General features: G+C 52.0%; 1 protein-coding gene across 2 annotated transcripts in view; it reads left to right on the forward strand.

Moving 5' to 3' along the window:
- LOC116818200 (cytolytic toxin-alpha-like) overlaps nt 1-11,443 on the forward strand; it is a 35,558-nt gene extending 24,115 nt beyond the window's left edge. The window contains exons 4-5 of one of the 2 annotated variants that reach the window (XM_032768938.2): nt 5,830-5,858; nt 9,691-9,784. In XM_032768938.2, the coding sequence (XP_032624829.1) occupies nt 5,830-5,858; nt 9,691-9,699 (38 nt within the window). In that variant the 3' untranslated portion in view covers nt 9,700-9,784. Of the gene's footprint in view, nt 1-5,829; nt 5,859-9,690 lie in introns of both variants that reach the window. The other variant, XM_032768936.2, reaches the window with a different exon arrangement.
- The last annotated feature ends 10,816 nt before the right edge of the window (nt 11,444-22,259 follow it).

Raw genomic sequence — 22,259 nt, forward strand, 5'->3', positions numbered from 1 at the left:
TTAGGTTAGTCAGGCATGACTTGCCCTTGGTGAATCCATGCTGACTGTTCCTGATCACTTTCCTCTCCTCTAAGTGATTCAGAATTGATTTCTTGAGGACCTGCTCCATGATTTTTCCAGGAACTGAGGTGAGGCTGACTGGCCTGTAGTTCCCCAGATCCTCCTTCTTCCCCTTTTTAAAGAAGTGCACTACATTAGCCTTTTTCCAGTCATCTGGAACTCCCCCGATCACTACGAGTTTTCAGAGATAACTTGGATTGCCACGAGAATCTGTAGGTGGAAAGCTTCCACTATAGCTGGACAGGTGTCTGCAGACATGGCAATTTCTTGCAATATCACTGAAAGACACTATTGTATTAACTGTATGTATTACTGTGGGCCAGGATTGTATGTAACCTCTCTAGTGGGGAGATGTGATGGATGTAAGACCCGGCAGTTCAAAAGGCTGTATTGAAAATGTGCCAGACAAGTATGGACTTTTGGGACAATCGAATATTAACCGGATTTCCTGGGGACTCCCAAGGGAGAGGTTAATGCAAATTCCCCATTCTGGTCAATGCAAAAACCCAGCCCTTTGAAGCTATGCCCTGAGAAGAAGGTTTTCTCTGTTGACTACCTGTTGCAGAAGGCCAAGATCAAAGGCCCAAGCCTGATAAAGAAATAGCTGATCTAGTGCCATAGGTCGGCATTGGGGAGATCTCTGGTAAGCGTTTGAGCACAGGTGAAGGTTCTTTTGTTGTTTTAATAAGTTTTCTCTGTAATGCTTTTACCTTCAGAAGAAATGTGCTTGCTTACAAGGAGCTGTGTGGAAACATATAGCTGTGGGCAATACACTGGTCGTTGTCTTCAGAGAGAAAGCAAAGCACAGACCCTGGCCTGGTTAGGCAGACTGGCTTGCTGGGGACATCACAGTGTGAGGCAGGGAGCTGTGCAGCCCTAACCCCAGTCAGGAGGCAGTGAGACGTGGGTCTCTGCCTTTGAGAGATGACAGCTGGGAGCTGGAAACCTTTAAATGGTTCCCCCTGACAGACCATGCAGGGGTAATACAGGAGCTGTTACCTTGAAAACTGTGGTGTTGAGGAGGATGAAAGTCCCAGGGAAGGAGAGTATCTCACTAGAGCAGAGGGAAACAATCCCATAGTTGGGATCCTCCTTCCAGGTGATGTTGTGGTGTCCGCTCACACTGAGGATACCTCTCTGGAGGAGGGAACTCCAGCTATTAGAAAGAAACAGGTGTTAGTAGTGGGAGATTCGATCATTAGAAACATAGATAGCTGGGTTTGTGATGACTGGGAGAACCGTATAGTGACTTGCCTGCCTGGTGTGAAGGTTGTGGATCTCTCAAGACATCTAGACAGACTTACGTGTAGCGCTGGGGAGAAGCTGGTGGTCGTGGTACATGTAGGTACCAATGACATAGGGATGGATAGGAGAGAGGTTGTTGAGGCCAAATTTAGGGTACAAGGTAAGAGATTGAAGTCCATGACCTCCATGGTAGCATTCTCTGAGATGCTCCCAGTTCCACGCGCAGGGCCAGTTAGACAGGCAGAACTGCAGGGTCTCAATGTGTGGATGAGACAATGGTGTAGGGGGTTTAGATTTATTAGGAACTGAGGAAACTTTTGGGATGGGGGGAACCTATACGGGAAGGATGGGCTCACCTAAACCAAAATGGAACCAGATTGTTGGCACTTAACATTAAAAAGGTCACAGAGCAGTTTTTAAACTAAGGGCTGGGGGAAAGCCAACAGGTGCGGAGGAGCGTGTGGTTCAGACATTCCTTAGTAGAGGATCTATTAATAGAGAACCTCTATGTCCTAGTGAGGATGAGAGGATGGAAAATGATAAAATACAGGCAGAGTCTGATCAGAAACAATCAAATAAAAAAGTGTCCCATTCAATTACATCATGTAATGGCAGACAGCTAACAGGAGATACGTTTTTAACGTGCTTACATGCCAATGCTAGACGTCTAAATAATAAGCTGGGTGAACTAGAGTGCCTCATATTAAATGAGGATATTGATATAACAGGCGTCACAGAAACCTGGTGGAATGAGGATAATCAATGGGACACAGTAATACCAGGGTACAAAATATATCGGAAGGACAGAACAGGTTGTGCTGGGGGGGGAGTGGCACGATATGTGAAAGAAAGCGTAGAATCAAATGCAGTAAAAATCATGAATGAATGAAACTGTACTGTAGAATCTCTATAGATAGTAATTCCGTTCTCTAATAATAAGAATACAGCGGTGGGGATATATTACCGACCGCCTGGCCAGGAGGGTGACAGTGACTGTGAAATGCTCAGGGAGATCACAGAGGCTGTTAAAATAAAAAACACAACAATAATAATAATGGGGGTTGCAATTATGCCCATATTGACTGGGTCCATGTCACCTCAGGGCAGGATGCAGAGATGAAGTTTCTTGACACCTTAAATGACTGCTTCTTGGAGCAGCTGGTCCTGGAACCCCCCAGAGGAGGGGGTCCAGGAGGAGAATATAGCTGGACTGCTTGGTAATAGTGACCATAATGTAATTAAATTTAACATCCCTGTGGCAGGAAGAACACGACAGCAGCCCAACACTGCAGCATTTAATTTCAGGAAGGGGAACCACACAAAAATGAGGTTAGTGAAACAGAAATTAAAGGGTACAGCACCAAAAGTGAAATCTCTGCAAGCTGCATGGAAACTTTTTAAAGACACCATAATAGAGGCTCAACTTAAATGTATACCCCAAATTAAAAACATAGTAAGAGAACAAGAAAAAAGCCACTGTGGCTAAATAACAAAATAAAAAAGCAGTGAGAGGCAAAAAGGCATCCTTTAAAAAGTGAATGTTAAATCCTAGTGAGGAAAATGGAAAGGAGCATAAACACTGGCAGACAAAATGTAAAAATACAATTAGGAAGGCCAAAAAAGAATTTGAGGAACAGTTAGCTAAAGACTCAAAAATAGCAATTTTTTATTAAGTACGTCAGAAGCAGGAAGCCTTCTAAACAACCAGTGGGGCCACTGGACGATCGAGGTGCTAAAGGTGACAGAGCTGAGGAACTGTCCCAAACTGAGGTATCATTAGAGGAGGTTTTGGAACAAACTGATAAATTAAACAATAATAAGTCACCAGGACCAGATGGGATTCACCCAACAGTTCTGAAGAAACTCAAATGTGAAATTGCAGAACTACTAACTGTAGTCTGTAACCTATCATTTAAATCAGCTTCTGTACCAGATGACTGGAGGATAGCTAATGTGATGCCAATTTTTAAAATGGGCTCCAGAGGTGACCCCGGCAATTATAGGTTTGACTTCAGTACCGAGCAAACTGGTTGAAACTATAATAAAGAACAATATTGTCAGACATATTGATGAACATAATTTGTTGAGGAAGAGTCAACATGGTTTTAATAAAGGGAAATCATACCTCACCAAATCTACTAGAATTCTTTTGAGGGGGTCAACAAGCATGTGGACTGCAAGGGGATTCCAGTGGATATAGTGTACTTAGATTTTCAGAAAGCCTTTGACAAGGTCCCTCACCAAAGGCTCTTACGCAAAGTAAGCTGCCATGGGATAAGAGGGAAGGTGCTTTCATGGATTGGTAACTGGTTAAAAGATAGGAAACAAAGGGTAAGTATAAATGGTCAGTTTTCAGAATGGAGAGAGGTAAATAGTGTGTCCCCAGGGGTCTGTTCTGGGACCAGTCCTATTCAACATATCATAAATGATCTTGGGAAAAGGGGTAAAACAGTGAGGTGGCAAATTTGCAGAGATACAAAATTACTAAAGATAGTTAAGACCCAGGCAGACTGTGAAGAGCTACAAAAGGATCTCTCAAAAACTGGTGACTGGGACAACAAAATGGCAGATGAAATTTAATGTTGATAAATGCAAAGTAATGCACATTGGAAAGCATAATCCCAACTATACATATAAAATGATGGGGTCTAAATTAGCTGTTACCACTCAAGAAAGAGATCTTGGATCATTGTGGATAGTTCTCTGAAAACATCCACTCAATGTGCAGCGGCAGTCAAAAAAGCAAACAGAATGCTGGGAATAATTAAGAAAGGGATAGATAATAGGACAGAAAATATCATGTTGCCTCTCTATATAAATCCATGGTGTACATCCACAGCTTGAATACTGTGTGCAGATGTAGTCTCCTCACCTCAAAAAAGATATATTGGACTTGGAAAAGGTTCAGAAAAGGGCAACAAAAATGATTAGGGATATGGAATGGCTTCCATATGAGAAGAGATGAATAAGACTTGGACTTTTCAGCTTGGAAAACAGTTGGCTAAGGGGAGATATGATTGAGGTCTATAAAATCATGACTGGTGCAGAAAAAGTAGATAAGGAAGTGTTGTTTACTACTTCTCATAACACAAGAACCAAATGAAATTAATAGACAGCAGGTTTAAAACAAACAAAAAGAAGTATTTCTTCACACAGCGCACAGTCAACCTGTGGAACTCCTTGCTGGAGGAAGTTGTGAAGGCCAAGACCATAACAGGATTCAAAAAAGAACTAGATAAATTCATGGAGGATAGGTCCATCAGTGGCTATTAGCCAGGATGGGGAGGGGTGGTGTCCTTAGCCTCTGTTTGCCAGAAGCTGGGAATGGGCGACAGGGAATGGATCACTTGATTCCCTGTTCTGTTCATTCCCTCTGGGGCACCTGGCATTGGCCACAGTTAGCAGACAGGACACTGGGCTAGATGGACCTTTGGTCTGACCCAGTATGGCCATTCTTATGAAACATGACAATCTCAAGGGGATAAGCAGTGAGCCTTTGATCCTAAGCCCACCTGTTAGAAGAAGAACAGGCTGACCTGGGGGTGGATTGAGTGGACTGGCTTCTTTATTGCGGTACTTGTTCCCCTCAACCCAATTGTCAAGTAAGCCCTGGATTAGTTACAGCCCACTCCTTTTATCCAGGTTAGTATGTGAATGCCCACATTTACTATAACACCCCCAACCCTTATTAAGTAATATTAACGCCCATACCATGAACATAATTATCCCTGCCACTATTTACTGTTTACAGTGAGGAGAAGGGAAGGGGGAAGGGTAGCACTTTATCTATCAAGCAAAGAGACAGTGCCTGCCTGTGCCTTCCTCCCTGATAACATGCTAATGGTTACCCAGGTCTTTACTTAATCCGTACATACCCCAACACCACCCAGCCAGTGTCAAGCCCTCCTAGGGCAGGAATCTGGAAAAGGCTCACAGGAGTGTTGCTAAATCTGCCCACTGGTTGTGTTTCTAAAATTATTAATTAATTCTTATTATTATTTATTTTGGGGAATGTGTGATGCTTCCTGGGGATCCCCAGGGTTGTGAGGCACCTCGCTGCCACCTGCCCTTAGTGTGGGGACATCTTGTCCGTGCCTGCCATGGGTCAGCTCCCTGATACCACCAGCTGCAGGCAACACAAGCACTTCCCTCTCAGCCTGTGTGGGCTCCGCCGTCCCTCACACAGGTTAGCGATAGCCACACTCCAACCCCCGAGTCCTCCGAGCATCCCCCCAGCGGTGTCCAGCCCCTGATCCTCAGGACACTCACAAAATTACCAGATCCGCTGTTCGCAAAGGACCAGAACACACCAATTTATTAGTTAGACCTTAGAACAGAGCACCGCTTAACACACAGCACTTAGATTTGTTTATGCAGAAAGCAGGTACACGTGTATTTAACACGGAGCACAGACTGAAATGAAGCCAGCAGAAGTACCGGAGACAAAGGGTTACATAGTAACTAAAATCTTAACATGCATTCAAGAGCCTCCACTTAACTAACAAGATGCCTCTTTTCTAATAGGGTCCTGCTCACCCAAAGACCTTCTCATGGTGCATTTCAGCCAGAAAGACCGAGATTTTCCTTTCATAAGGCCAAGCCCTTTCTCAGCTTGTCTCCCCAGATGAAGGATGCCTGGGCATCTGTCTGTATCCATAGATATATTAGACCAGGCCTTTGTTCTTCACCTGTAAACAGGGTTCCACCCCCTGCCCCCTCCAGCTGTTCACCTCTTCCTGTGAATGTCTTCTCCGGAAGTCCCCACAATCTCTTCATTAGCATTTGACTCCATATGCAAACACATTGTCATGAGACACAGTACATCATGGTCAGCCAGGGTGACACGTATGTCCTGCCTCCTGTCTGGTGGAACCTGCTGTCAGGCATCTACCTCTGGGTGACCCGCCTTTAACTTGAAGGACATGGTGCCAATATACACACCCCTCTCCATACGTATTACCCGCACACACATCCCGCAATGGTTAAAATGACCAGCGTGACACAGGCTTTCAGTAGACACTCTTTGGTGAACTAGAATGTAAATACACTACCCAGGGGATCCCTGTAAACTTTGTGTACCCCTGGGCTCTCTGCCAGTTGGCACCAAGAGGTCCCTGGGTCACAGAATGGCCTCAAAGTATTTTTGGGGAAAAATTGGACACACGAATGTTTGCTTGGAGGGGTGGGACTGGGGCAGGGGATGGGGATAGCGTTTGGGGTTCAGCAAGGGAAAAGGACGTATTGGGGAGGTGGATAAATGGGGTGGGGGGAGGGCACGCACATGATCATTACAAGGACGGAATGGCGGCTCTCTCCTACCAGCAACATTTCTCCTTCTGTTAAAAAAACTTGGAAATTAAATGGCAGAAACGTCATTAACCCAGAGCTGAGGCTGCCTGGCGATAACTCGTGCCTTCCAGAATGTCAAGTGCAGCAAAACTCAAACTTCTGAAAACCAGGAAATACAGAGCTAAGTGAAATGCCCACACAACCTTAACTCTGCCCACTTTGAGCCATGCCCCAGTACACCCATGACCCAGACTCCAGCTCTGCCTTTGCGCTGTACTGAACAGGAGCTCCCTACGCCTGCCCTACACTTGATCTCAACCCACGCCACAGAAAGAACATCACAGCTGCTAAATCTTACAACCCCTTTTACCTCCGCCTAATGCACACGATGCCATCTGACACCCTGCATTCCCTTACCCTGCATTAAACTCTCCAGCCACACTCATCTCTGAGCTCCCCATGGCAAGAGGAGCCTGGGGTCTCGCTAGTGACACCAGCCTGGCCAGTGCAGCAATGAAATGAGGCATCCTGGATCTCCCAAGGTACACAGGCACCTCTTTCCACTGATCACCCACATAGGGGCCAGGGAGAGAGGGACACACACACACACTGTGACGAAGTGGAACTGTTCTTAATGTTTCCTCTGAATACTGTGTGGGTGCCTCAGTTTCCCTGTGCATTTCTTAAGTCTCCAGTGTGCATAAATGGCCGACACTTTGTATCCTGGCAACAAATAGCTAGGGCCCTTCCCCCCTGCAAGGAAATAGCTAAAGGTAAACAAAAAAAGCAGGTAACCTCCTGGCCCGGGAAAGAGACAAAGGCCAGAAGGGAGGGGCTGAAGGGGGTTTCAGTTTGGAGCTGGCTGGGGACGAGGAGTGAGGGCAGACAGGGTTGTCTGCCTCGCTGGGCCCCAGAATAAACCCGGCTAAGGTGTCCGGTTCTCTGTACCTACAAGCTCTGTTTTAAACCATGTTCCTGTCATCGAATAAACTTCTGTGTTCCTGGCTGGCTGAGAGTCACGTCTGCCTGCGAAGTGGGGGTGCAGGACCCTGTGGCTTCCCCAGGACCCCGCCTGGGTGGGCTCGCTGTGGGAAGCACACGGAGGGGCAGTGGATGCTGAATGCTCCAAGGAGAGACCCAGGAGGTGAAGCCATGTGAGCTTCTTGCTCTAAAAACGGTCTGCTCCAAGGGAAAGGAGGCTCCCCAAAGTCCTGCCTGGCTTTGTGGGGAGCAGTTCCAGAGCATCGCCCGGGGACTCCTCACATACACACGCTCATGTAGACAGTGATGAGCTCCCAAAATCCTAAGAACCGGTTCCTTACTGGGTCCTTGGTGGCAGGGGAGTCTTCACTTGCTCTGGGTTTTCAGTGGCAGATCCTTCACCCGGAGCGAGTGAAGGATCCGCTGCTGAAGTGCCGCTGAAGACCCAGTAGGGAACCGCGTGGTGAGTACAAGCCCCACGTGCCTGTCTCCCCACCACCACCCACCCATCCGATCCCAACCCATGTCCTGCCTCCAACTGCCCCCCTCAGAACCTGCAGCCCATCAATTCCCCCATCCTTGTCCTCTGACCAGCTCCTCTCAAGACCCCCCACCCTAAGTGCCTCCCAGAACCCCACCCCCTACCCAACTCGCCCCATTCCCTGTCCCCTGACTGCCCCAACCCCATCCACCACCACCCCAACAGACTCACGGGACTCCCATGTTTACCTAACACCCCATTCCCTGTCCCCTGACCGCCCCTCCATAACCTCCGCCCCCTCCAATCGCTCCCTATCCGTTATCCAACCCCTCCTCCCAGCCCCAGCTGGCCCCCTTACCATGCTGCTGTATAAGGATGCTGCGCAGCCACTGGAGCTTGCAGCACCACCCCCTTACCCAGAGGTGAAAATAAGCTGGTGTGCGGTACCGGGCTGGCCTGGCTTCCCCAGGGGGCAATTTACAGGGCCTGGGACTCCCAGCAGGGGCTGGAGCCCCAGGCCCTTTAAATTGCCACCAGAGCCCCACTGCTGGAGCCCTGGGGTAGGGCTGCGGGGCTTTGGGGGCTATTTAAAAAGTCCGGGGCTCCCATTGCTTCTACTGCCCCAGCCCTTTAAATAGCCACTGGAGCCCTGGAGTAGCGGGGGACTCCAGCTGCCTCTGCCGCCCCAGTCCTTTAAATAGCCACTGGAGCCCTGCTACTACTCCATGGCTCCAGCGGCTATTTAAAGGGCTGGGGCAGTAGAAGCAGGGGAGCCCCAGGCTGTTTAAATGGCCCCCAGAGCACTGGGGTAGCGGGGCGCTCCAGGGGCCATTTAATGGTCTGGGGCTTCAGCTGCCTCTGCCACCCTGGTCCTTTAAATAGCCACTGGAGCCCACCACTTTCTCCATGGCTCTGGTGGCTCTGTGAGGGGGAGGAAGCACAGGAGAGGCCTGGGAAGCCTCGGCCTCCCCAACTGGGAGATCAGGTGGGCCAGACAGGACGGTCCAGCGGGCCAGATGTGGCCCGCGGACAGGAGTTTGCCCACCTGCCTGCCCCTTTAGGAACCGGTTCTACACCGGCTTCTAAATTTAGCAACCGGTTCTTGCAAACTGGTGCAAATTGGCTCCAGCTCACCACTGCACGCAGAGGGCCACAGCCCCCCAGATCACCTCCTATCACAATCACAGATCTTCCAAGCTGGTCCAATTTATTCCTTCACCCTAGCAACACCTACCACAGGGCTTACAGCTGCAGTGCATACAGATAATTCCCAGTGGCTATTGCCAGCTCTAGCGGGCAGAGTTAAGGTTGCAAGGGCATTTACCTGAACTTGCTATCTCCCGGCATTTGCAAGATTCAGTTTTGTTGAACTGACTTTCTTGAAGGGCACAAGGTATCTCCAGGCATCTTAACGCTAGGTAGTGAAGTATTGTAGCCACGTAATCTCTCTCTCTCTCTCTCTCTGTGTATAGTTAGCCAATATGAAGAACAGCACTGACTGGCACAAATATATGTTACACAGTAGGTGAGTGCAGGGTGGGAAGATTCTGAGTCTCAGGTCTGGCCCAGCCGATCCTCTCGCTCTGTCATTGACCCATGTCTGCCAATAATGCTCTGATTCTGTCTCTCCCCAGAGAATCTGACTCTGGATCCAGATACGGCACATCCTGAGCTCATCCTGTCTGAAGATCGAAGAAGCGTGAGCCGGGGACACAAGAGCCAGATGTTGCCTTACAAACCAGAGAGATTTGATTATTTGCTCAGTGTGCTGGGCTCTAAGGGCTTCAACTCGGGGAAACATTCCTGGCAGGTGAAGGTAGAGGGAGGGGCAGCTGCAGACTGGGCTGTGGGGGTAGCTAGACAGTCTGTGCAGAGGAAGGGAGAGGTTGCCTTTACTCCTGAGGAGGGGGTCTGGGTGGTGCAGAAATGGGGCAGTGCCAGAGACTATCGGGCTCAAACCTTCCCTGTCACCCGCCTGTCCTTGAGTAGAGAACCCAGCAGGATCCGGGTCTCTCTGGACTATGAAGCGGGGTTGGTGGCCTTTAATTATGCTGATAATCTGGCCCTGATATTCACTTTCCCACAGACCTCTTTCAATGGGGAGAAAATCTTCCCTTTCTTCTGGGTCTGGGGTACAGGATTCAAGCTGAGCCTGCATCTCTGAGAGTCAGGGTAGCCCAGGGCCCTGTCAGTACCCTAGAGAGCAGGCTAGATAAACCCGTCTCACGGTCCTGCCTAGTCTGCTTGTTCTCATGCTGTATGTTCTGTAGGATTATATCAGTGAACAGAGTCAGAGAAAGGTGGGGGGAAAGGGAAAAAAAGAGTACCTCCGGGGAGTGGGGAGGGAGAGGATGGGAGAGGGGAACTGGGGCTTGGGGGTGGGGGAGAAGGATGGAGGATGGATAACAAAGCGATCAGCTAGAAGGGGGAGGGGCACAGACCTTGAGATGAGGGTTTATTACTTCTCCTTGTAGCGTCACTGGGGGCTTGTCTACACTTCAAAAGCTGCGCCGGTGCAGCTGTGCTGCTGTAGCGCTTTAGTGAAGACATTACTATGGGAGAGCGTGTCCCATCAGCCCGGTGACTCCACTCCCTGAGAGGCGGTAGCTACATCGGCAGAAGACACTTTCCCGTCTACACGGGGGTCAGGTCGGTGTAACTGCGTCGCTCGGGGGGGTTCACACGTAGTTATACCGATGTGAATTTGCAGTGCCCACCTGGCCTGAGAGTCTCTGTCCCAGGGCAGGATCCTTGGCCGGAGCCTGCTCAATGCACCAGTGCATGTGACAGAAACGGATCCCTTCGAATGAGTCTATGGGAGGTTCTGGCTGGACCCCGCCCGGGCGCGGAGGGTGAAAAGGAAAGCTGAGGTGTCTGCAGGCAGGGCCAGAATGCCATTGGCAGAGCGATTCCCACCCTGTCCTAGAGCCACTGCGGCTGGAAGCTCATCTGCAGAATGGGCACCAGGAGCTCTGCCCTTTGCACCCTGTGCAGATCTTGGCCAGAACCCCCCCGGTGCTCACTGCCTGAAAGGGACGAAGTAAAACCAGGGCCATCGCCCTGTGTGATGCAGTAGGATCTGGCTGTGTGGGGGATGGGAGAGCCAGGGAGGACTTTAGGTGAGGGACAGGATTTTTAAGCCTGTAACCTGAGCCAGGTGGGGGGGAGGGTGTCAGCACCTTTGCCCGGGAAGCTGGACAGAGGAATCGGCCGGCTGGAGGAAGGGCAGTTCAGTTTCAGTTTTGGGCTGGGTGGGGGAATTCAGGGTATCCTAGCTGGGATCCAAGCACCCTGAACCCCCAGAAGGACTCGATTGAAGGGTCCTGACTGTGCCTGCAGGCTCTGCTGTAACCTGCATTCCTGTTGTCCAATAAACCTTCTGTTTTACTGGCTGGCTGAGAGTCACTGTGAGTCCCAGGAAGAAGGGTGCCGGACTGGACTCCCCCACACCGTGACAACTGGTGGCAGTGGTGGGATATACTGCACCCCGTGGACGGTGCTTCCTGCAGTAAGTGACTGGGGAGCAGTAAAACGAAGGGGTGATTAACCCCTGGGAGTGTGTGCCCAGTGAGAAGGACTTTGCAGTAACAGGGTCCCCCGGGGGATTGCAGCGAGTGGTCCCAGGGGCGGAGGAGTCTGCAGCTCGACCCTGGCAGAGAGGTGGTGACCTCAAGAAGGGCTGGTGCACTAGGGGTCCCCCTGGAAGCCGTGGGGAGCGGCGAGCACCCCGGCCTGTGGGTGGCCAGCAGGAAGATGTACGCCAAGTGGCACAAGTGTGACCTGGTGAAGCTGTGCAAGCAGAGGGGGCTGCGCACGGGGAGACTGACCAAGGACCAGCTGATTGCCCAGCTGGAGGAGGGAGACCGCAGCCCTGTCTCTGAGGGAAGCAGCCTGGCAGATGCAGCACAGGCACCAGTGTCTGTCCCCGCTGGGAGTGGTCAGCTGGCAGCTGAGGGCTTCCCAAGACCCCCCCTTCCTAGGCCTAGGGGAAGGGTGGGGAGGAGCCCAGCGGCTACAGAGGGCACTGTGACCCCCCCAGCCAGCAGGAGATCCTCCAGGCAAAGCTCACCCCCCAGCAGGGGATCACCCAGCGACGCTCGGCATCTGTGGAGCGCAAGCAGCTGGAATGGGAGAAAGAGCTAAAACTGAGAGAGCTGGAGGATCGTGAGAGACAGAGAGAACATGAGGAGAGACAAAGACAGCAGGAACTGGAGGAGAAAGAGCGACAGCGTCATCATGAGCTGGAACTGGTGAGGCTGAGGGGCAGCAGGCCCCTGGCTGCGGTGAGCAAGGGCGGGGGGCAGGACTGCTCGGAGCTTTGAGAAGTGCATCCTGGCCCAGCGTAAGGAGGGGGAGGACATGGATGACTTCCAGGATGCCTTTGAGACGGCCTGCGAGCTGCACCAGGTAGCTCCGGCAGACAGGCTCCGGCAGGGCCGGCTCTAGCAATTTCACCACCCCAAGCACAGCGGCATGCCATGGGGGGGGGCGCTCTGCCGCTCGCCGGTCCCGTGGCTAGGGTGGACCTCCTGCAGGCGTTTCTGCAGACGGTCAGCTGGTCCCGTGGCTACGGTGGACCTGCTGCAGGCATTTCTGTGGAGGGTCCAATGGTCCCGTGGCTCTGGTGGAGCTGCCGCAGGCGTGTCTGCGGGAGGTCCACCGGAGCCGCGGAACCAGCGGAACCTCTGCAGCCACGCCTGCAGCAGCTCCACCGGAACCGCCTGCCACCCTCACAGCAACCGGCAGAGTGCCCCCAGTGGCGTGCCACCCCAAGCACACGCTTGGCGCGCTGTGGCCTGGAGCCGGCCCTGGGCTCCGGGTTCTCACTCTCTTACTGGACCCCAAGGCCATGGCATTGTACCGCCAGCTGGGAAAGCAGGATAAAGGGAACTACGAACTATTCAAGCAGGCCCTCCTGCGTGAGTTTGGGCTGACTCCTGAGATGTACCGGGAAAGGTTGCGGAGTCAGGATAAAACCCCTGAGGTCTCATATCTGCAGCTAGCCATCCGCATGGAGGGATACGCCAGCAGGTGGGCAGATGGGGGCCAGACGAAGGGGGACCTGGTTAAACTGCTGGTACTGGAGCTACTGTATGAGCGGTGCCCATCCGACCTGAGGCTGTGGTTGAGGGACCAAAAGCCAGAGATCCCGCGACATGCAGGGCGGCTGGCCGATGAGTTTGTGAAGAGCCGGTCTGGGGGTGGTAGGGAGGAGTCTCAAAGGAACAGGCCCGCTGTGATGCAGAGAGAGAGTCATCCTGGGACCTCTGAAAGAGGGAATAGGGAGAACCCCCTCCCAAGGGGAATGCCCAGCATCAGGGACAACCGACCGCTTCGAGGGGATCAACGGGACATGAGCTGCTATCAATGTGGTCAGAGGGGCCACATACGGTCTCAGTGCCCCAGGCTCAAGGACAGACTGAGCAGACCGACCCCACACCAGGTTAACTCGTTAGAGACCCAGCCGGATGAGGGGCAGCGTTCGCAGGAAAGTGGGGCTGGCTGCGTACCACTTGCGAAGGAGGGAGGCGGGCCCCAGGTCAGCTCCTCTGGGGGGCTGGATGCTCCAGGCTCCGGGTTTTTGGTTTACAGGGTGGGCACGGGGCTGCCCCTCCGGAGAGAGTGCCTTGTTCCCCTGGAGGTAGAGGGGAGGAAGGTCACTGGGTACTGGGACATGGGCGCAGAGATGATGATGGCCCGGCCCGAGGTGGTGGCCTCAGATCGGATGCTGCCCGACACCTACCTGACCCTGATGGGTGTGAGCAGGACCCCATTCAAGGTGCCCGTGGTGAGGGTACACCTGAAGTGGGGGGCCAAGGAGGGCACCAAGGACGTGGGGGTACACCCACATTTGCCCACGGAGGTGTTAATGGGGGGTGTGACCTGGAGGCAGCAGAGCACCGGGGTGCCCTGGTGCATGACCCAAGTCAGCAGTCTGCGCAGGGCACTGCGCCCCGACAACAGGGAAGATACTCGGCCGATGGTGCAAGGACCCTAACCTGGGGTGGGGAACGCCCAGGGCACGGCCAGAGAGTGTCGCCTCAGACAGCCAGCCAGAGGAGAGCAGGTCCCCATCCCTGTCCCAGCTGCTGAGTTCCAGGCCGAGTTGGCAAAGATCCCTCTTGCAGAGCCCAGGGATCGGGGCTGACCCCGCAGTGCCGGTAAGACCGATGAGGAGAGGTTGCAAGGAGGAGGTTCCTGTGGGAGAAGGGGTCCTGTACTGAGATGGGCTCCCCAGGGAAGTTAGAGTCAATGGGGATCTCAGGAGGCAGCTGGTGGTTCCCCAGAAGTTTCCCACAAGCTACTTGTCCTCTGGCCCATGACATCGCTCTCTCAGGGCACCAGAAATCTGGTTGCACCGAGGCAGAGGCTGCTACAGAACATTTTACTGGCCTGGGGTCTTAAACCCAGGTCCGACCAGTACTGCCAATCCTGTGCCCCCGCCAAGAGGGTGGGGAAGCCCGGGACAAGGGGAAAGCAGCTTTGGAGACCTTTACCATCGATAGAACCTTCCAGAAGTGGCCATGGACATAGTGGGACCTCTGAGCAAGGTGACTGGTCGGGGAAGAAAACTCTGGGTGGAGTGGATTTTGCCACTCGCTACCCGAGGCGGTGCCTTGTCCTCTTATCGGAGCAGACACCATGGTAGATGCGCTGCTGACATTTTCAGCTGGTGGGGTTCCCCAAGGAAGTCTTAACGGACCAGGGGTCCAGCTTCATGTTGACCCTGCTCTGGTGCTTGTGGGAAAATGTGGTCGGTCCGCACAACTGAGGCCTCAGCGTATCACCCCCAGCAGTCCAACAGGCTGGTGGAAAGGTTCAACGGGACGCTAAAGATGATGCTAAAAACATTTTAGAACACAGCACCGCAGGACTGGGACAAGTACTTTACCTCACCTGCTGTTCGCGTACAGGGAGGTACCCCAGGAATCTACTGGGTTTCGCCTTTCAAACTGTTACATTGGAAGGCGGGTAAGGGCCCTGGACCTGATGAGAAGCGAATGGGAGGGGAAGGCCACTCCCATGGAAGTCAGTGGTGGAGTATGTCCTTGACCTTCCGGGAAAGAATGGCCGAGCTCATGGGCCTGGCAGGGAGAATCTTGCCGAGACCAGAGGAAGCAGAAGTCTGGATGACCGCACAGCACGGGCCTTGCCTTCGCACTGGGGAACAGGTGATGGTTCTCATCCCCAGTGAGGAGAAAACAAACTCCAGGCCACCTGGGAAGGACTTCAAGATTGTCAAGCAACTAAATGAGGTAAACTATGTGGTGGAGCTGTCGAACGGGCGCACTCACCGCCGAGTGTACATGTGACATGATGAAGCCATACTATGACGGGGGAAATGTGGTGTTGGCCGTGTGTGGACACTGGAGGGCAGGGAGATGACCCTTAGTGGATCTATTCCTGGGACAAAGCTGTTTCCCAGAGGCGATTCCCCTCTCTGGTCAGCTGACCCTGGCCCAGCACGCTGAGATCAGAGGGTGCGCATCTGTACCGACAGCTGTTTCCAACCAGCCTGGACGCACTAATTTGACTGTCCAGGGTGGAGACGGGTCACATCCCCGATAAGACGCTCCCCTTTTCGGTCACTTGGTAAAAAACATGCACAGGATCTGGAAAGAGAGAGGTCAGACATCTGGCTTTGGCGGTTTTTTCTTTATCCAGTTCGTTCTTTCAGCCCCTGGCTCCCGCGCGTGCTAGGTCCCAAGAAGGGATGGGTCGATCTGTTCTGTGTGGACCTCGAAAGCTCAATCCATCACGTATCTGATTGCCTACCCATGCCAGCCTGCGAGCTCCTAGACAAGCTGGGAGGTGCTCGTACTCACCACCATGGATTTACAACAGGGCTATGGCCGTGCCGCTGACGCAGATGCCAGGCTGAATCGGCCTTTATTCACCCCTCTGGGCCTCTTACGGTTTTGACCCTGCCCTTTGGCCTCAAGGGAGCGCCGCCACCTTCCAGGCCTGGTGGATCAGCTACTGAGGGATGGAGGAGTTTTGACCGGCGTAATTGGATGACATCTGCGGTCTTTGCTGGACCTGGGTAGACCGACGTTGTCCAGGTTAAACAATCCTGGACGGACTCCGAAAGGCTGGGTTAAACCGTAAAGGGCTGAGAAGTGCAGGTAGGGGATGGCTGCAGATCTCTTTGGCCATCGGGTGGGAGCGGCTGCTGAAGCCGGAACCAGCCAAGGTGGAGGTGATCAGAGACTGGCCTGCTCCCCAAACCAAAAAGCAGGTCCAGGCCTTTATTGGGATGGCGGGGTACTATCGAAGGTTCGTGCCCCACTTTAGCGCTACAGGGACACAGCTGTTCTCTTGTAGCGCTTCAGTGTAGACACTACCTATGCTGACAGGAAGGTGGATGGAAGAATTCTTCCGTCCACCTAGCACTGTCTACACAGGGTCTTAAGTAAACTTAACTACACCACTGAAGGCTGTGGATTTACCCCGAGCAATGTAGTTAAACCAACCTCATTTTCTAGTGTAGACCAGGCATCAGTTCCATCAGTGGCAGTTTGGCAGGCAGAATCCATTGTCTAGTGCAACACTTAAGTTACAGAAAAGCAAATGACAACTAATGAGATGAATAGAACTAGCCTGTACATTTAAACCCAATGATCATAAGGCACCAGAGCCTTAACTCTAGAGATGCCCCCTCCCCTAGAGATGGCAAAGGGCCACAACAAACCCTTTCATTGTTTTCATCCCCCCTCTAGACCCAACCCTGTCCAAGGGAAGGGAGAGCCATTTTGAGAGAACAAAAATCTTAATTCCCCCCCACCCTGCCCCCAACTCTATCAGCTCTGAAGACAAACAGACTGAAAGTGAATGAGGAACTAAACCAAAGAGGAACCAAGTAGGATGGCTCGAAAATTTGCAGAACAACCCAGTGTTCATAAACAACTTCTGGAATGATTTCCCAGAACAAACTCAATCTTAACAAATCTTTGGGGGAAGCAAACTGGACTAAGCATGGTGTGATAGGTCAGTGAGCAGCTGTGAGCACCGTGAAGTGGTTAGTGACTGTACTGGTGGTAGGAGAAGAGAGCAGCCTTGCTCTGTGTCCATCAGCTACTGGCAGCGTTCTTTCTGTTGGATCTCAGCAGTGTGGTAGATGCAGCGTGTGAGCAACCCCCAGTAAGGTAACTCGGAGTGCTTGCCAAGTAACCATGGATCCTGCGCTTTCTCTTTTAGAGGAATCCCAAGGACAGAAAGAAGAAATGAAATCAAAAGTTCTCTTGTTTTAGACAAAGTGAAATGCTATTACGCTGCATTTTTCATTTCTTTTTGCATCCTTCATTGAGCTGGGTGGAGGGTGTTAAGGAAGTGGTATGGATTACCACCTACCCACCTTTCTCAGCTCTGGGGAGCTTAGGGACAAGCAGAGCCAAGGACAGCTGTGGCTGCTCTTGGGGTGGAGGCAGCCGGCTTGACAGGAAGCTGTTTAAATCAGCATTGCACGGGTGCAGCTCCACATGGGGAGCACTGCCAGGGGCAACCTTGCTTAGAGCAGCCTTGTCTCTATGCTGCTTTGCAGCCCCCATTGCACTCCCTACTGCTCTGTAAAAACATCACCGATCCACACATGAGTAGTGCTGGCAAGGAGCACAAGTGTTCACACCACTATTGTGATTGCGCTTAGCACTGTTGCACTGCTCTAGTATCAGTGATGACACAAGCACTAGTGGAGCATTTGTAAGGCATCCTGAAGGAGAGCCCGTCACCAGCAGCTCCTTCTTTCATAGACAAAGAATTCCAATCTGAGAACCTCTCAGGAGCCCCAGCACAGACACCATGCACTCGCTCCAGGGAGCCGTGCTGGGCACTGTGGGATAGGAATGTGAAGGGGTTTACGGGTTGCTGTACCCGTACGGGCAGCTAATAATCAACAGGGGTCCTGGTGTCCGTCTGCTTTGGTTGCAGGGGTTTCAACAGCCTTGGGTCTTAGCTACTAACTGGTGATGCTTCCACCTAGTTCTAGGCCCACCTAGGTATTGGGCTTGCAGAGGGGCGGCCTGAGGGTGGGTAAAGGCAGCCAGTCCAGACCCCTTTGCCTGTGATGAGTGGCTGATACTTCAGTCTGCCGCAGTAGATGGAGGCTAGATGGAGACTGAGCAGTAGCCAAAACTGAGGCAAAGTGGGGATAGTAGTTTGGGGGGTTCCCCAGGGAGGGTAGACCCAGATTGGTGGGGTACTGCCAGGGGGCATCACCCCTGTTAAAGGAGCACTGGGGTCCAGGGAGAGACACAGGGGCCAGAGGACCGGCAGATCACCGGCCTGCAGAGGGTGCTCCAGAGCTGGAACGAGCTAATTCCCGGAAGTCACCAGCAGGAGGCGCCGCAGGGGTGAGGCCGCACGTCTACACCCTCCAACCCGCAAGTAACACAACCCCCAGGGTGGGTTTCCCTGGATTCATGAGTCCAGCTTTACTCCACACTCATGGGCTCTGCAGTGTGGGGGAACCCGCATACCTGGATGAGGTATCGCAAGCCTGACGGTACTTGAGTGTGGCAGGATAACAAGGGGCCGATTCGCCCAGGGGACTTATCTCTCTGTCACAGCAATAGGTCTTACTCATAACAGAACATTCCCCACAGCACAGCGAGGTCTTGTTCATAGAATTATAGAAGATTAGGGTTGGAAGGGCCCTCAGGAGGTATCTAGTCCAACCCCCTGCTCAAAGCAGGACCAATCCCCAACTAAATCATCCCAGCCAGGGCTTTGTCAAGCCGGGCCTTAAAAACCTCTAAGGAAGGAGATTCCACCACCTCCCTAGGGAACCCATTCCAGTGCTTCACCACCCTCCTAGTGAAATACTGTTGTCCTATATCCAACCTAAACCCCCACTGCAATTGAGACCATTGCTCCTTGTTCTGTCATCTGCCACCACTGAGAAAGTCTAGATCCATCCTCTTTGGAACTTCCAGTAGTTGAAGAGCAGCTATCAAGTCCCCCTCATTCTTCTTCTTGCGGACTAAACAATCCCAGTTCCTCAGCCTCTCTCATAAGTCATGTGCTTCAGACCCCTAATCATTTGTTTGTCCTTGCTGGACTCTTTCCAATTTTTCCACATCCTTCTTGTAGTGTGGGCCCAAAATGGACACAGTTCTCCAGATGTGGCCTCACCAGTGCCGAATAGAGGGGAATGATCACGTCCCTCAGTCTGCTGCCAATGCCCCTACCTATACAGCCCAAATGCCGTTAGCCTTCTTGGCAACAAGGGCACATTGTTGACTCATAATTGCCAGGTCTTTTTCTGCAGAACTGTTGCTCAGCCAGTCAGTCCCAGCCTGTAGCAGTGCATGGGATTCTTCTGTCCTAAGTGCAGACTCTGCACTTGTTCTGTTGAACTCATCAATTTCTTTTGGCCATCCTCCAATTTATCTATTTATTTATCATCTCTGACCCTATCCCTACCCTCCAGTGTATCTACTTCTCCCCCAGCTTAGTGTCATCCGCGAACTTGCTAAGGGTGAAATTCCATCCCATGATACAGATCATTAACGAAGATGTTGAACAAAAGCGGCCCAGGACGACCCTTGGGCACTCCGCTTGAACCGGCTGCCAACTAGACATGGAGCTGTTGATCACGATCCGTTGAGCCCAACAATCTACCAGGTTTCTATCCACCGTCACGGAGTCACTGGCAGCCTTTGGAACTACTCCATATGATGCCAGTCAGGACTCTAGGGAGCCTCATCTCTCTGAGCAGACTGTCACCAGACAAGAAGCTCTTACCCAGCTTCGACCTTCTAGGTCTGACCTCGGAGGCATTCGAGCCCTTCCACACTGTGCGCTTCCCACGGCGAGTCCGCCTGGCAGGGCTCTGGGGAAGCCAGAGGCCCTGCACCCCAACTCCGGAGTCAGCAGTGACTCTCAGCCACCTGCTAAAACAAAAGGTTTATTAGTCGACAGGAAACATAGCATAGAACTGGAACTTGTTAGCACAGAAATCGGTGACTTTTAGCCAAGTGCATCTTGGAGGTCTGGGCCAGAGCCCTGGACTGCTCCCTCTTCCAGTCCCCCGAGCAGCCCCCATGCTTCAGCACCTGACCTCAGACACCCCATTGTTTCCTCCTTGTCTTTGTCTCGCTTCACGGCAAAGAGTCACCCAATCATCACCTGGTTGCATCCCCTCCTGGGTCTCAGGTGATGAAAGGCACCGTCATAGCAATGTGCAGCAGCTGGAGGAGCCTCACCTGCCCAGAGTCTCAGCCAAAGTCACACACCCCTATTCCACTACAAGGTACTGTGCAGCACACAGGGAAAATGAAGCGCACTTATTATGCAAACAGTAAAACTCGACATAGGCTCAAGAGTAAGACTCAATACAACATAATAAGGGGAAAATCCCACTTTGTCACACCACCTAAGTCCATTCATCCAGCCATACTTTTTAAACTTGCTGGCAAGAATTCTGTGGAGACCCGATCAAAGCTTTGCTGAAGTCAAGATATATCACGTCCACCACTTTCCCGTATCCGCAGAGCTATTATCTCATCATTGAAAGCAATCAGGTTGCCCTTGGTGAATCCATGTTGACCATTCCTGATCACCTTCTCTCTCAAGTGCTTCAAAATGGATTCCTTGAAGACCTGCTCCATGTTTTTCCAGGGACGGAATGAGGCTGACCAATCTGTAGTTCCCCAGATTCTCCTTCTCTTTTTAAAAGATGGCATATATTTGCCTTTTCCAACTGTCTGGGACCTTCCCAATCACCACAAGTTTCAGAGATAATGGCAATGGCTCTGCAATCACATCAGCCCACTCCTCAGCACCTCTCAGTTGCATTAGATCCGGCCCCATGTGTATGTCCAGCTTTTCTAAATAGTCCTAACCTGCTCTTCACCACTGAGGGCTGCTCACCTCTCCCCATACTGTGCATCCCAGTGGCACTAGAAAAGTCTGCTCCTGGGGAATGCTGTGCATATGTGGATGCGTAAATTCCTTCTGTTCTGCATAATTTTGTGTTTTCTGGCAAAAAATACGTTTTGTGAAGAAGAGCTGCAGTTGCCCATATGCCCACCAGAGGTTGCCGTGGTGCCAGAACAGCCAGTGCGTGAACCGTGTTGGGATGGTGCCAGATTGTGTGACCATACTGAATGAACAATGTGAGCAGCTTGACATGGCTTAAACATGGCTGAAGGGCTGCCGGGGATCCTGGAGCAGGCGCCCTTACACAGAGAGATTTGATAAAGGACGGGCAAAGCCTGCATGTGTGATCGATATTGAACCTATTGGCCGGCAAATATGGGCCCAAGCAAAGTAAATATCCCATGTATAAAGTCCACATGAGCACACGCCGACCTGGTTATAGTGACACCAGAGCAAGGGCACCTCGCACAGCAAAGACCGAATGATTGATGGAGTGAGTATCCGTGGGTGATAGTCGTTCGGTATCACCTCCCTCAGCCCTTCTAAAACACTAATTAGTAAAAATTGTAACCACACGCCACTGGGCACGCTTGTAAGGGATGTGACTCCTTTGAGAAAAAGTAATGAGAATGAAGCCAATAAATTACTGTTGGGGGATTCCTTAATTGACGCTTGAAGAAGCTACTAGACAGAGTAGCCAAAATTCTGCTTGGTGGGCTCGATGGACTGTGACAGAGGGGTTTTCAGGCAGCGAGGCCTGTGCTTGAGGGATCAGACAGAGCAGAGGCTGAGGTGAAGCTGACTGGCTCCATGCTGCATGTCTGATCCATGCTGATTTGGGTCGGTGACATGTCCCCTTGAAGCAAACGACCATAATAGACATCCCGAGTGGCGCATGGCTGACCGGGCATCTCGACCCTGTTGAAGGACATCACGCGGGGGCTGAAGTCAATGATTGATATGGGAGTGAATGTGGGGTAAGGTTCGTTGGCATCACTCTGCAGTCTCTCCTAAAGTATCAGTTAGGTACAAATCAGTAACCACAACGCCACTGGGCACACTTGTAAGGCATGTGATCCTTTGAGGAAAAGTATAAGAATCAAGCAAAGTAAATTACTGTTGGGGGATCCTTAATTGACGCTTGAAGAAGTTACTAACAGAGTACCAAAACCCTGCTCGGTGGGCTCGAGTGGGACTGTGAGCAGAGGGTTTCCAGGCAGCTGAGGCCTGGCCTCTGAGGGAATCAGACAGAGCAGGGCTGAGGAACCAGACCGGCGAGAAGAGTCGTCCATGGAATGTAACCACCGTCTCTGTTTGCAGGCAG

This window comes from Chelonoidis abingdonii, chromosome 2 (genome assembly GCF_003597395.2).
Source record: "Chelonoidis abingdonii isolate Lonesome George chromosome 2, CheloAbing_2.0, whole genome shotgun sequence".
NCBI lineage: Eukaryota > Metazoa > Chordata > Testudines > Testudinidae > Chelonoidis > Chelonoidis abingdonii.